Genomic DNA, 16,176 nt, shown 5'->3' with positions numbered 1-16,176 from the left:
CTGAAAACATAGTATATAGAAAGCAGCACTGACCTGTGATTTAAGAGATCACACCTCTGCAGTTATGAGTGAATTTTGGGTAAGTCATCTAATCTAAAATTTTTTACTAAAAACAAGTTTCAAATAATTAAGAAGACAACATGAACCACATACCATGTCATTTGGTACTAACTGAACTCCTTAGTTACCACTATGCAAGTAACCAAAATTTGTTATAATGCTACTTGTCTTTATTCAGTCAGCAAATATTATGTTTGAATGCATTTCATTACATAATTTTCATCTATTCAAATTTAATTCATCTAAAAATACAAAATTATATTGGGTTATTACGAATAATTTCTACTTTCAACAGCTGTTTGAGAAGAAAACATAGAAATAAGTTTTGATCAGGTGGCTTATGACTCCTGTTATGCTAGCAATTTTTATTCATAGAGGAAATATGTATATACTTGAATAAAATTCACCCAGTGTTTTTTTTTTTTATGTCATTAAAATTACATCATGAAAGTGGGGCATAAAAGGGAACTAAGTAAAATTTCAGAATGTACTAACGTGGCACTCCAATCTTTATATAAATTATGACCAGTAAACATGGATTTTTGACCAGGTAACTAACTACCAGAAACAAAAAGTCAAATATTGAGACTATAAATACACAGTCCTATCCTGGATAATTTCAAATGCTCCTACCAAAACCAAAATTATTTAATTCAAATTTAATTTTTATTTGAGCTTAAGATTCATGTTCTTCCATTTCTATAGTTTTACAATATGTATTACAATCTACAGAAGACTTTGAATTTAATATAAAATAAACATATAAGAAAGGGCAATACCTTTTCCAAATACTTCAGCACACTGATTATCGGTAGTTTGGCATCTTCCATTATAACAATACGCAGTTCCCAACTTGCACATATAGCCATTCATTATGTAAGTGTCAGGAACACAATTACTAGAAGTCCCATTGCAATATTCTGCAAAATCACACTCTTCATCAATACTCTTTCTACATGGAGTACCTGCTATTGACAGCTACAAGGAAAAGAGAAAGAAAATTATGATCTGTGAATTACATTTCTTATCAATTACTTCCTGATTATTGTTAACTGAGGGAATCAGAGTTCCCAAAGCTGTGAGTTCTATGAAAGACAAATCAAGTATAGTATTCATTGTGAAGTCTGTAGAATATTTTCTTTCTCAAGGGCAGAAAAGGATCCCTTATAAATTTTCAACTGTCCAACTGCTTTATGTTCCACATTGGGAGGTCATCTCACTCAATCAGCATGTGGGTAGGAGACTGCACAGATCAAACATATCTGTTCTTGAAATCAGAAAAACATTTCTACTTTTTTTTTCCTTGCAAAAACTCAGGAGCCAGACCGCCTGATTTCAATCACTGGCTCTAACCAACTGCTAACCAAAAGGTTAGTGGTTAGACATTGTTACTGGACCTCCAGGTCTTGCTTAGCACGACACAGAGGCATGAGTCAGGCGAAAGCAAAAGAAGAAAACTTTATTTCGTTAGCCAAGCAAAGGAGCACACCAGGACCTGCATTGCCAAGATGGCTCCTCAATTGGCAGGCACAGGGATTTATATGGGAAAGAAACAGAGTAGGGGTGGGCTCCTCTTCAGGGCATGTTCAGGAATGTGGTCCATCAGGATTGGTGGACAGTTTCTGTGATGATGCCAACATCATCAGATCAGAGTAGTCGCACTGGGGTTGCCACAGAGGGAAAATTGAGGCTTAGCTCCTCTCAGCCTCCATCCAGCAGCTGCCTGTCTCAAAACCACCAGCAGGTCCACAGTTTGCTGCCTTAAAGATTTACTGCCTTGGAAACCCTATGGGGTTGATGTGAGTTGGAATTGACTTGACGGCAGTGGGTTTTGGGTGGGGGATTAACTAAAGAGATGCCAAGAAAGTTTCTGACCTAATTTAATATCCATTCATAGTAAAAACATTCAGCAAAATAAAAATAAAAAGAAACTCCCTCAACCTGATGAAGAATAACTACAAAACAAAATGAAACAAAAGCCTTCCAGGTAACTTCATACTGGATGGTATAAGACCAAACGCTTTCTCTTTACAATCAGGACCAAGGTAAGGATATCTGCTCTCACTGCTCCTATTCAATTTTGTACTATAGGTGTTAACCAGTGAAATAAGACAAAGGGAAAAAAAATACAGATTGTAAATAACAAAACTGTGTTCTCAGATAACATAAATGTGGGAATACCAAAGAATACTCAAAAATGTACCTAGAATTAAAAAGTGATTTTAGCAAAATCACCAAATAGAAGGTCAATAAACAAAAATTAATCATATTTTATATACTCAAACGTTTTTAAATTGAAACATTTTAAAAGTACATTTTCTGAGGTGGGGCCAAGACAGTGGAATAGTCAGACACTTCCTGTCATCTCTCATACAACAAAGACCCAAAAAAACAAGTGCATCAAGTATATATAACAAATTAGAAACCCTAATCATCAAAGACAAAGCTGAAGAATCAGACTGAGTGGCAGGTAGAAGGAGAGACAATTCAAAAGCAGCAGAAACAGGGAACTACAGATTGCAGGATCACCAGCACCCTGCTATCTGAGTCTGCATAGTGCACATGGGCTGGCGAGTGGCAATATCACAAGCAGAGGCCCACCATGTCTAGTGCAGCCAAGCAGCAACAAATCTGCACACACCTTCAGAACCAAACAGGAGTAACACCAGACCTGCGAAAGTTAAGTGTAAGCTCCCAACCTACCATGCATGCTGGCAAAGTAACCCCCTCCCCTCACCAGAGCTTCACAGCAGAGAAGCACTCCCTTCCTCTCACCCTTCCCACACTCCACTCTGACACCAATCCCACAGCATTCAGCAACCCCATGCCCCCTAAGCCTGGAACTCATGGATGGTCAGGAGGCTACTGGCATATGGGGTCCACAGACTTGCAGCACACTTCATCCCAGCCCAGTCCCTTGTGGGCCGATTCAACACCACACACCCTCATTAGCATAAAAAAGCAGAACATATACCTGAAATCCATTTTATCTGTAGCAGCCAAGAGGGAGTTGCAGATTTGTGACATTCGACACCACCCTGCCCCCTAAGAAGAAACCTCACCCACCCACACTGGGGTCCTGAGGGCCGGTGGTACCACCCACTTCATCTAGTCACCCATGATGGGGTATGAGAATTAGTGGTGCCTCCCACACCCTCCAGCCAATGGACTGGCTGCACTACCCTACCCACTATGTGCTCTGGAAGACAGGGAAACATCCTCCATCCAGGCACCAGGGGGCAGCCATCACAACCTCCACCTTGCCCCAAACATTGCCCCCCACTGCAACCAGAGACATGTGCCTGCTCCAAACACCCCCACAGAGCCCTGCCTGCCTAGGACTGTAGGTGAAAGTCAGCACCACACACTCAATGGCCAATAACCCGGACATCTATGCCCTGAATAACCGCACTCCTGCAAGAATAATGAACAGACTTCTGGGCTCACACACCTAGTAGCTGCTCTGACAACCTGGAGACAGGACGTGAGAGCTTCAACAACACCCAAAACAAAAGTAGCTCACACACCCAGACTACTTGGACATATCAAAACAAAACAAAAATACAGGATGCAGTAAACAAAAATACAATAAATAAATATAATAACTTATTGATGCTTTACAGACAACAGTCAATATCAAATCACATAAAGAAGATGGCTTCAGTAATAGACCAAAGTAAAGAACAGAAAACCTTCAGGGGGAATATAAGGCAATGGAACTACCTGATAAACAATTCAAAAGACTGATATACAGAGCTCTCCAAGAGATAAAGAACGAGATCATGCAAAACTCAGACAGTGCCAAGGAACATACAGACAAAGCAATAGACGAATTCAGGAAAACTATACAAGAACAAAACGACAGAATTAACAGGCTGCTAGAAACCATAAAGACAGCAACTAGAAATCCAAAAGATTAACAATAACTTTTCAGAATTAGACAACTCAATAGAAGGTCATAAGGCAGAATTGAGACAATAGAAGTCAGAATTAGTAAGATTGAAGATAAATCCCTTGGCATCAATCTGTTTGAGGAAAAATAAGAAAAAAGAATGAAAAAAAAAATTAAGAAAGCCTAAGAATTATGTGGGATACTATCAAGAGGAAAAACCTACCAGTGATTGGAGTACCATAACAAGGGGGGATAACAGAAAATACAGAGAGAATTGTTGAAGACTTGCTGGCAGAAAACTTCCCTGATATTATGAAAGACAAGAATATATCTTTTTAAGAAGCTAAAAGAACCCCACATAAGGTAGACCTTGATAGAACCAAGGTCCAGTTGTGCTGACTTCCCCTGTATTGTGTGTTGTCCTTCCCTTCACCAAAGACGATCCTTGTCTACTATATAGGTAGTAAATTCTCCTCCCCATCCCTCCCCACCCTTTTAACCATCAAAGAATACTTTCTTCTATGTTTCAGCTTTTTCCTGAGTTTTACAATAGTGATCTCATACAATATTTGTCTTTTTGTGACTGATTAATTTCACTCAGCATAATGTCCACCAGATTCATCCATGTTGTGAGATGTTTTGCAAATTCATCATTGTTCTTTATCTTTGTGTAGTATTCCATTGTGCTTATGTACCATAATTTGTTTATCCATTCATCTATTGATGGGTACCTAGGTTGTTTCCATCTTCTTGCTATTGTGAAAAATGCTGCAGTGAACATGGGTGTGCATATGTCTATTCATGTGACAGCTCTTATTTCGCTAGGATATATTCCAAGGACTGGGATTGCTGTATCATATGGTACTTTTATTCCTAGCTTTTTAGGGAAGAGCCAAATCGTTTTCCAAAGTGGTTGTACCATGTTACATTCCTAGTAGCAGAGCATAAGTGTTCCAGTCTCTCCACAACCTCTCCAGCATTTATTATTTTCTGGTTTTTGGATTAGTGCCAGCCTTGTTGGGGTGAGATGATATCTCATTGTAGTGAAAACACATTTTACCAAAACCTTTGGAACACAGTGAAAGCAGTGCTTAGAGGTCAATTTATAGCAATAAATGCACACATCAAAAGACAAGAAAGGACCAAAATCAAAATATTAACCCTACAACTTGAACAAATAGAAAGAGAGCAGCAAAAGAAACCCTCATTCACCAGAAGAAAGGAAATAATAAAGATTAGAGCAGAAATAAATGAAATAGAGAATAGAAAAACAAGTGAGAGAATCAACAAGACCAAAAGTTGGTTCTTTGTAAAGATCAGCAAAACCGACAAACCGCTGGTCAAACTGACAAAAGAAAAACAGAAGAGGAAGCAAATAACTCAAATAAGAAATGAGACAGTTGATATCACAACAGATCCAACTGAAATAAAAAGGATCGTAACAGAATACTATGAAAAATTGTACTCCAACAAATTTGAAAACCTAGAGGAAATGGACAAATTTCTAGAAACACATCACCTGCCTAAATTAACACAAACCAAGGTAGAAAAACTAAATAAACCCATAACAAAAGAAGAGATTGAAGAAGTAATAATAAAAAATAAAAAAACTCCCAACAGCAACAACAACAAAAGTCCAGGCTTGGATGGCTTCACTGGACAATTTTATAAAACTTTCAGAGAAGAGCTAACACAATACTACTCAAGCTATTTCAGAGCATAGAAAAGGAAGGAATACTCCAGAACTCATTCTATGAAGCTAGCATAATCCTGATACGAAAACCAGGCAAAGACACCACAAAAAAAGAAAACTACAGACCAATATCCCTCATGAACATAGACCTAAAAATCCTCAACAAAATTCTAGCCAGTAGTATTCAACAGCTTATCAAAAAAATAACACATCATGACTAAGCAGGATTCATACCAGGTATTCAGGGATGGTACAATATTAGAAAATCAACCAATGTAATCCATCACATAAATAAAACAAAAGAAAAGAACCACATGATCTTATCAATAGACACATAAAAGGCATTTGACGAAGTCCAGTACCCATTCCTGACAAAAACTCTCAGCAAAATAGGTATAGAAGGGAAATTCCTTGACATAATAAAGGGCATTACACAAAGCCAACAGTCAACATCATTCTAAACAGAGAGGGACTGAAAGCATTCCCCCTGAGAATGGGAACCAGACAAAGATACCCTTTATCATCAATCTTATTCAACATTCTGCTGGAGGTCCTAGCCAGAGCAATAAGGCAAGAAAAAGAAATAAAGGGCAACCAAATTGATAAGAAAGAGGTAAAATTATCCCTATTCGCAGATGATATGATCTTTTACTCAGAAAACCCCAAAGAATCAACAAAAAACCTACTGGAACTAATAGGAGATTTCAGCAAAGTAGAAGGTTACAAGATGAACATACAGAAATCAGTAGGATTCCTCTACACCAATAAAGAGAACTTTGAAAAGGAGATCACCAAATCAATACCATTTACAATAGCCCCCAAGAAGACAAAATACTTAGGAATAAATCTAACCAAGAAACTAAAAGACCTATAGAAAGAAAACTACAAAACACTACTGCAGGAAACCAAAAGAGACCTACGTAAGTGGAAAAACATATCTTCGTGGATTGGAAGACTGAACATAGTGAAAATGTTCGTTCTACCCAAAGCAATCTACAGATACAATGCAATCCCAGTCCAAATTCCAATAGCAGTTTTTAACGAGATGGAGGAACAAATCACCAACTTCATATGGAAAGGGAAGAGGCCTCAGATAAGTAAAGCATTACTGAAGAAGAACAAAGTGGGAAGCCTCACACTACCTGATTTTAGAACCTATTATACAACCATGGTAGTCAAAACAGCCTGGTACTGGTACAACAACAGATACACAGACCAATGGAACAGAATTGAGAACCCAGTTGCAAATCCATCCATCTATGAGCAGCTGATATTTGACAAACGCCCAAAGTCCATTAAATGGGGAAAAGACAGTCTTTTTAACAAATGGTGCTGGCATAACTGGATATTCATCTGTAAAAAAATGAAATAGGACCCATACCTCACCAAACACAAAAATTAACTCAAAATGGATCAAAGACTTAAATATAAAATCTAAAAAGATGAAGATCATGGAAGAAAATTTAGGGACAACAGTAGGAGCCCTAATACATGGCATAAATAGTATATGAACCCTAACTAACAATGCAGAAACACCAGAAGAGAAACTAGATAACTGGGAGCTTCTAAATATCACTTATGCTCATCAAAAGCCTTCACCAAGAGAGTAAAAAGAGAACTTACAGACTGGGGAAAATTTCTGGCTATGGCATATCTGATAGGAGTCTAATCTCTAAAATCTACAAGATACTACAACACATCAACAACAAATGGACAAATAATCCACTTAAAAAATCAGCAAAGGATATGAACAGACACTTCACCAAAGAAGACATTCAGGCAGCTGATAGGCTCATGAGGAAATGCTCATAATTATTAGCCGTTAGAGAAATGCAAATCAAAACTACATTGAAATACCATCTGTAAAAACGCTGTGGGGGAGGTGTCTGACCTCCTCCAACCCCCTGAAGGGGAAGGAGAACCAAGATCAACAGCCCAAGGCTGATTCCTATGAGGTGGAGATCCTCTCTCTGCCATCTCTACCAAATCTGACATGAACCCTCCCTCCCACAGCACTCTCTACTGGGTTTGATAATTCATTGCAATAGCCACACAGAACTCACAGATCATACTCATAATTACAGGGTTTATTAGGGAAGTAACAGTTACAGTTCAGGCTCAAGAACACTCAGGATACAGTTCTTCCATCAGGATAGCCTCTTCCCAGCTGTGCTCACAGACATGCCTCTCCCTGGCCCTCAGTCTCTGCCCAAAGGCACTTAGCTTTCTCTCTCCATGGGCTCGGAATCCCACAGTGCCATCTCTTGCTGCCTGGTCTCTGCTGCTGGGTCTCTCCTGCTTGTCTCTCCTTCCTTAGTGGTGGGCTCCTTCTCCTGCTCTGGAATTGGCTCTCTTTTAAGGCAAAACTGACCAATCCCCTTGGTGGGTCACAATTACCCTATCACACAAGCACCTGGGTGGGAGTTACAAGACTCATGGCTAGAAAGGCCACTCATGAAAGTAATTAATCACACCACATCATCTCACCCTGACAATACTGGCACTAATCCAAAAAACAGAAAATAACAAATGTTGGAGACGTTATGGGGAGATTGGCACTCTTATGCACTGCTGGTGGGAATGTAAAATGGTACAACCACTTTGGAAAACAATATAACGCTTCCTTAAAAAGCTAGAAATAGAAATACCATACGATCCAGCAATACTACTCCTAAGAACATACCCGAGAGAAATAAGAGCCATCACACAAATAGACATATGCACACCCATGTCCATTGCAGTTCTACAATAGCAAAAAGATGGAAACAACCTAAATGCCCATCAACAGATGAATGGATAAACAAATTACTGTACATATGCACAATGGAATACTACACAACGATAAAGAATGATGAATCTGTAAAACATCTCACCACATGGATGAATCTGGACGGCCTTATGCTGAGTGAAATGAGTCAGTCACAAAAGGACAAATACTGTATGAGACCACTATTATAAGAACTCAAGAAAAGATTTACACACAGAAAAAAGCATTCTTTGATGGTTACTACGGTGGGGAGGGAGAGAGAGGGGAAATCACTAACTAGATAGTAGACAAATGTCAACTTCAGTGAAGGGAAGGACAAAACACAATATAGGGGAAGTCAGCACAACTGGACCAAAGCAATAGCATGGAAGTTTCCTAGATACATCCAAAAACTTTGAGGGAACGAGTAGCTGGGGCTAGGGCCTGGGGACGATAGTCTTGGGCAACATCTAGGTCAACTGGCATAACATAGTTTATAAAGAAAATGTTCTACATCCCATTTTGGTGAGTAGCCTGAGAGTGGTCATTTAAGATATATCTATTGGTCCCATTCCACCCGGAGCAAAGGAGAATGAAGAAAACTAAAGAAGGAAAATATTAGCCCAAAGGACTAAAAGACCAAATGAATCAGAGACTTCATCAGCCTGAGACCAAAAGAACTAGATTGTGCCTGGCTACCACCAATGACTGCCCTGACAGGGAACACAACAGAGAGTCCTGGAAAGAGCAGGAGAAAGATGTAGAACAGAATTCAAAGTCACATTAAAAGACCAGACTTAATGGTCTGACAAAGACTGGAGGAACCCCTGAGACTACGGCCCACGGACACTCTGCTAAACCAGAACAGAAACCATTCCTGAAGCCCACTTTTCAGACAAAGGTTAAATATGCCTATAAAACAAAAAATAATGCAGGTGAAAAACGTGCTTCTTAGTTCAATCAAATATATGAGATCAAATGGGCAGCTCCTGTGCAAAAGCAGGATGAGAAGGCAGGAAGGGACAGGAACTGGATGGACAGATACAGGGAACTGGAGGTGAAAATGGGGAGCATGCTGTCACATTGTGGGGATTGCAACCAATGTCACAAAGCAATATGTGTATAAATTTTTGAATGAGAAATTAACTTGAGCTGTAAACTTTCACCTAAAGCACCATAAAAAAGTCCATTTTCACCTGTACATGAGGATACATGAAATACTTATGTATACATTTTTCAAATAAGTAGCAACAGTTCTGCTACTTAAACTGCAAAGCACTGATGAAGGAAATAAAAAAGACTTCAAAAATGGAGATATATACTATGTTCTTGGATGGAAAAATTCAAAATTGTTAAGATGTCAGTTCTCCCAAACAGATGTATTGATCAAAAGCAATTCCAATCAAAGTCTCGCAGGATTTTTTTTTTAATAGAAACTGACAAGCAGCCTTTAAAATTTATATGGAAAGGCAAAGTAAGTAAAATAGCCAAAACTATTTTGAAAAAGAAAAAAAAAATTAGATGTCTCACACAACCTGATTTCCAGACTTATTATAAAACCACAGTAGTCAAGACATTGCAATGTTGGAGAAAGTATAGACATATAAATCAATGTAACAGAAAGAAAAACAAGAAACAGAGCAACATTTATATAGTAAATTGATTTTTTATAACAATACAAAAACTATTCAGTGGAGAAAGGATAGGGTTTTCAACAAATGGTCCTGGAACAATTGGATATATGTACATCAAAATTAGTGTTAATCCATACTTCAGTCCTATATAAAATTTAACTCAAAACAGATCACAAACATAAATGTAAACTATAAAACATTACAGAATAGGAAAATAACTTTGGACCATGGGATAGACAAAAATTTTTGAGAAGTAAAGTAAAAAAAATGCATGTTGCATAAAATAAGACATCAATAAATTAAATTTAATCTAACTGAAGATTTTCTGCTCTTGAAAAGACACTGTAAAGAGTCAAAGGGCAAGCCCCAAAAAGATTTGTAAATTCATATTTGATGAAGGGCTTGCATCCAGAACATATAGATTTTCAAAACTAAATAATAAGAAAACAAGCAACACGACTTTTTGAACAGGCAAAAAAATACTTGGAACAAGTAAGACACTTCACCAAGAAAGATACACAGATGGCAAATAAGTCCATCAAATAGCATTAGTCATTAGGGAAACACAAATGCAAGGCACAGTAAAATACTACTTCACACCTATTAGAATAGCAAAATGACAATGCCAAGCACAAAGGAGATGGCAGAGCAACTCTGAGTCCCGTAAATGGCTGGTGGGAATTCACGACAGTATACCCACTTTGGAAACAACTTCTCAGTTTCTTATAAAATTCAATATACATGTACCAGGTTCCCAAAAATCTCACTCCTGAATATCTGGCTATATGAAATGAAATTCTCTATTCATACTAAATCTGTTCATAAATATTATTTATAGCCGCTGTATTTTTATTACCAAAAATCAAAAACAACTCAAATGTTCCTCAGCTGGGGAGTGGATTAACAAACTGTGGTGTATCTTTAAAACACCTGTAGTAGTATTCAGTGATAAAAAAAGAAATGAGCTACGATAAACACCACAACTTGAAAGAATCGTAAACGCCTTATACTAAGAAGCCTAATCCAAATATTTACACATATGGTTTCGTTTATGTGATAGTTTTGCAAAGTCAAAATTATAGAGGTGGAAAACAGTTAAGTGGTTACCAGGGGCTGGGGACAGAAGTATGGATTGACTACAAAGAGGCACAGAGATATTTGAGGCTGATGGTGATGGAACTGTTCTATACCTTCATTGTGGTTGTGGTTATAACATTGAATATGTTTGTCAGGACATTCAGAAAGTTCACTAAAAGAGAAAAATTCACTGTGTATAAATTATGCCTGAACAGAAAAATTGGGCAAAAAGAGTATTTGGCATAGTTATGTCTGTGATTTACCATACTGGTATCATAAAATATTTTGCAGAACTTGCTTTGTGGAACTTGCTTCCCTATCCAAACATGTGTCTTGGATATAATATTATAATTGTGCATGGATATTAGTGCATGAATTTTTAGTTCATATTTATTAACTCTCATACAATGTGCAATAATAATGTAACCATTCCAATACCAATAGATATTTAGTTTGTTTCTATTATTTTCTATTGCAAAACAAAAATCCAGAGTTAATATTCTGTCCCAAGCTTTCCATGCGTGTGCATGTTTCTAGCTGTATACACAAGAGAGACACTGATGATAATCAATTATATTGATGATAATATACGTTTTATTAAAATACATAAGGAATATTGCCCACCAGAGAGACTATAGCAATGCAAAATTCCACAGCAATAGTTAAGAAATCTCTATCCCTACTTCTTAGCCAATACTTGAAATTGTTTTTAAAAATTGCTGTTTGAATGGCTGCTGAATAATATTGCATTATTATTTTTATTTGTGTCTGCCTTAATTATTGCAGATGATCAGTATACGCATTAAACCCTTATATTTTTCTTTGTTGTACATTGCTAGGACATGCCTTTTTCCTGTGTGTGTGTGTGATTTGCCTTTTACTTATTTATATGTGGGTATTGCATGTTCTATATGCTCTGCATTTTGTTTCTTATTTATGTTAATGTTTTCACAATCATTGACCATTTTTTACTATAACTTTTTAAGAGTTTATAATTTTCATTTTTAATATAGTAAAATATATGTTTATTTTCCTTTTTATTTGACAGTTTAGTGCATGATCAACTTTGTGATTTCAGCACTATAGAATAATCAGTACCAATCAGAGAAGCCTTCCTTATTTCATAGGTCGTTCCCTTATATATATATGCTTGTCTCTATACTCTGTATTTTATTTCACTCAGTTACTTCTACATTATTTTTTATCAATTCAACATTGATTCCATGAATACAAGCTTCTATTATCATAGTTCAATTCCCTTTTCATAAATACCAGAAACTTACCTCACATTTGGAAGTACAGCATGCTCCAGATCCACATTTTACTGAGCCTTTCAGCTTACATGTATTATAATCACAGCAGTTTTTAAATTGGCATTCCTATCATTTTACAAGAAGAAATATTATTCTGGTTCAACCACTTTTGAGCTCTTGTTTTTTAATCTCAGCTTCTATTTAACATCCTCTTGTATTCAACTTTTCTTTTGGTTACACAATATAATTATATTCAATGAAGCTTTATTATTTTACTATTGCTAGAATTCTGCTGCTATTCATAAGGTTTTCACTGGCTAATTCTTTTCGAAAGTAAACTGCCAGGCCCTTCTTCCTAGTCTGTCTTAGTCTGGAAGCTCATCTGAAACCTGTCCACCATGGGTGATCCTGCTCGTATTTGAATACCGGTGGCATAGCTTCCAGCATCACAGCAACACACAAGCCCCCACACTACGACAAACTGACAGACATGAGAGACTACATCTCACATAATTTGGACGTGTTATCAGGAGGGATCGGTCCCTGGAGAAGGACATCATGCTTGGTAAGGTAGAGGGTCAGCGAGAAAGAGGAAGACCCTCAACAAGATGGATTGATACAGTGGCTGCAACAATGGGCTCAAGCACAACAACGATTGTGAGGATGGTGTAGGACCGGGCAGTGTTTCGTTCTGTTGTACATAGGGTCGCTATGACTCGGAACCGACTCGACCGCACCTAACAGCAACATTGCTAGAATATTCAAAGGTACACATAATTGTAATAACTAAAGAAATAATATTTAAAATAGCAGTCAATCAATAACACTTATTAGCTAAATTACTTAGTATTTTTCTCATAAATTACCAACATGGAAATACAGCCTTAAAAAAACAAAAAAACAAAAAAAGACTTCCCAGGAGAAAATTAAACTGGCTCCATTTGCCTTATTCCAATTGATTTGTTTAGTAAGAAGTTTCACTTCATGAATAAAGTTAAAGTTAGGCAATAAATGTAACAAAAATCACATTTTTTTCATGTTTTACTATAATGAAAATAAAAAGGGTATATTAGTGTACGTTTTTTAGCAAGGTAAATAGCAGCCAACTGTTATTAAAATTAGGTGACAACCTAACTTAACAAACCAAATATTGTTTCCACATAAGTACATTGCATTTATACAGTTTTTTAATATTCTTAACATTTTTTTTAATCAAATGTTTGTCATTTACTCAAAGATCTAGTTTCAAAGATCTTGTCCTTTGATGTGAAGGTAGGACTGTCTGTCTCTATTCATCTGGAGCAAAAGAGAAAGAAGGAAACCAAAGAAGCAAAGAAGAAACCAGTCTACAAAACTAGTAGTCCACACAAACAACAGCCTCATCTACCTTGAGACCAGAAGAACTAGATGGTGCCTGGCTACCACTACCGACGGTTCCAGAGACTCAATAGACTCAATAGATAGAATGGGAGAAAAATGTAGAATGAAACTCAATTTCTTTTTAAAAAGGCCAGACTTAGTGGACCGGTAGAGACTAGATGAACCCCTACGATTATTGCCCTAGGAAACCCTTTAAACATGGATCTTAAACCACTCCCATAGATCATCTTTCAGTCAAATGGCAGGTTGGCCCATAAAATAAATAATATCACCCATGAGTACTGTGCTCCTCTAAATAATCATCTAAATTAAACAAAATGGTAAATATTTTCCCTAGATTAAAAATGAGAAGATAAGGGGGCGTGGCAAGGAAGCTAGATTAAGGGAAACAAAATAACCAGAATGGAAATAATGAGAATGCTGATATAGTGTGAAAATGTAACCAATGTCACTGAACAATATGTACAGAAATTGTTAAATGAGAACCTAATTTCCTGTGCAAACTTTCACCAAAATCACAATAAAATATTTTTTACAAAAGAATAAAACTTGAGCTATTGAACAAAAAAAAAAAAAAAAAAATGAAGGTAGGTAAAACTCATGGAAAAAGCAGCCCTGGTGGCGCAGTGCTTCAGCACTTGACTGCTAACAGAAAAGTCAGTGGTTCAAACCCACCAGTGGCTCTGTAGAAGAAAAAACCTGGCAATCTACTCCCATAAATATTACAGTCTAGGAAGCCCAATGGGGCAGTTTTATTCTGTCCTATAGGGTTGACAGCACACAACAAAACTCTTGAAAGTGTGTGTGGTGGAAGGAGACACCTAAGGCCTGGCTTTCAGGAGTTTTTATCTCTCAAGGTGCTTAGACTCTAGGAATAAGTAAATTTCCCTTTAAGTATTTCTCTCTGATGCTGGCTCCAGCAAAAGTCTTTCCTCTAGGTGAGCTGTGATTCTCTGTACCTGCTGTATTTACAGTTTTGGGGGTAGTGGTCTGCTCTGTGACTTGGATTCTCTGATGAATCTAAGAAGAATTGTTGGTTTTCAATTTTTCAGCTTTCTTCCTCTTGGAAGTTGACAGTGATGACTTCCAAGCTCTTTACACATTCGACAGGAAACCAGAAGTCACAATACTACTACTTTTTGTCTCTTGTTCTTACATTCAGCATGACTGTGAATTCTCATTTGCTTAACTAGTTCTTCAGTTGGTTGCTTTGCATTTTATAAAAAGAATTTCTCTATGATCTGTCCAAAAATACATTTTGTATTGTTCTTTCCAATATTTAAAACTCATATGTCTCTCTTCAGAACAATGATGTATTTTAGCAGTAATAATAGGCATTCTTCCTTAAAACAAACAAAAAACCACACTACTGAATATAGTCGGAATATTGAATATAGTCAGAGTTCTGGTGGCGTAGTAGTTAAGAGCTATGGTCGCTAACCAAAAGGTTGGCAGTTCGAATCCACCAGCTGCCCCTTGGAAATCCTGGAGCCAGTTCTACTCTGTCCTATAGGGTTGCTATGAGTCAGAATCAGCTCCACAGCAATGGGTTTATATATATATATATATATATATATATATATATATATGTTTCACTGGTTTTACTACTCTAGAGAACCCAGCCTAAGAAGTATATTTATCTGAAATTTTTATTACAAACTTCTGTAAATGCATGGAGTAGCCTTCTAAGCATTAAGATAATATTAATTGCTAAGATATTTATGTCAAATTCAAAATGGTGAATAAGCCAATGATAAATAGAAGAATGTTGCTGTCAGGTGCCATTGAATCAGTTCTAACTCATAGCGACCCTATGTACAACAGAAAAAAACACTGCCTGGTTTTGAGCCGTCCTTACTATCCTTGTGATGCTTAAACCCATTGTTACAGCCACTGTGTCAATCCATCTAGTCGAGGGTCTTCCTTTTTTTCGATAACCCTCTACTTTACCAAGCATGATGTCCTTCTCCAGGGACAGATCCCCCCTGATAACATGTCCAAAGTATGTGAGATGTGGTATACTCATCCTTGCTTCTAAGGAGCATACTGGTTGTACATCTTCCAAGACAGATTTCTTCATTCTTTTGGCAGTCCGTGGTATATTCAATGTTCTTTGCCAACACCATAATTCAAAGGCATCAATTCTTCAGGCTTCCTTATTCATCGTTCAGCTTTCGCATGCATATGAGATGACTGAAAACACCATGGCTTGGATCAGGCACACCTTAGTCTTCAAGGTGACATCTTTGCTTTTCAACACTTTAAAAAGGTCTTTTGCAGCAGATTTGCCCAGTACAATGCATCTTCTGATTTCTTGACTGACGCTTACATGGGTGTTGATTATAGATACAAGTAAAAAGAAATCCTTGACAACTTCAATCTTTTCTCTGTTTATCATGATGTTGCTTATTGGTCCAGTTGTGAGGATTTTTGTTTTCTTT

At 37.2% G+C, this 16,176-nt stretch overlaps 1 protein-coding gene across 1 annotated transcript in view; it reads right to left on the bottom strand.

The window, feature by feature from the left end:
- Positions 1-16,176, bottom strand: part of ADAM18 (ADAM metallopeptidase domain 18) — a 125,489-nt gene that overhangs the window by 28,538 nt on the left and 80,775 nt on the right. The window contains exons 13-14 of the mRNA XM_004382137.1: positions 12,386-12,481; positions 840-1,038 (exon numbers count right to left, since the gene is read on the bottom strand). Of these exons, the coding sequence (XP_004382194.1) occupies positions 840-1,038; positions 12,386-12,481 (295 nt within the window). The remainder of the gene's footprint in view (positions 1-839; positions 1,039-12,385; positions 12,482-16,176) is intronic.

The sequence above is a fragment of the Trichechus manatus genome, unplaced genomic scaffold, assembly GCF_000243295.1.
Source record: "Trichechus manatus latirostris isolate Lorelei unplaced genomic scaffold, TriManLat1.0 scaffold00090, whole genome shotgun sequence".
NCBI lineage: Eukaryota > Metazoa > Chordata > Mammalia > Sirenia > Trichechidae > Trichechus > Trichechus manatus.
The sequence above is the reverse complement of the archived record's forward strand: the minus strand, read 5'-3'. Positions and strand labels throughout refer to the sequence as shown.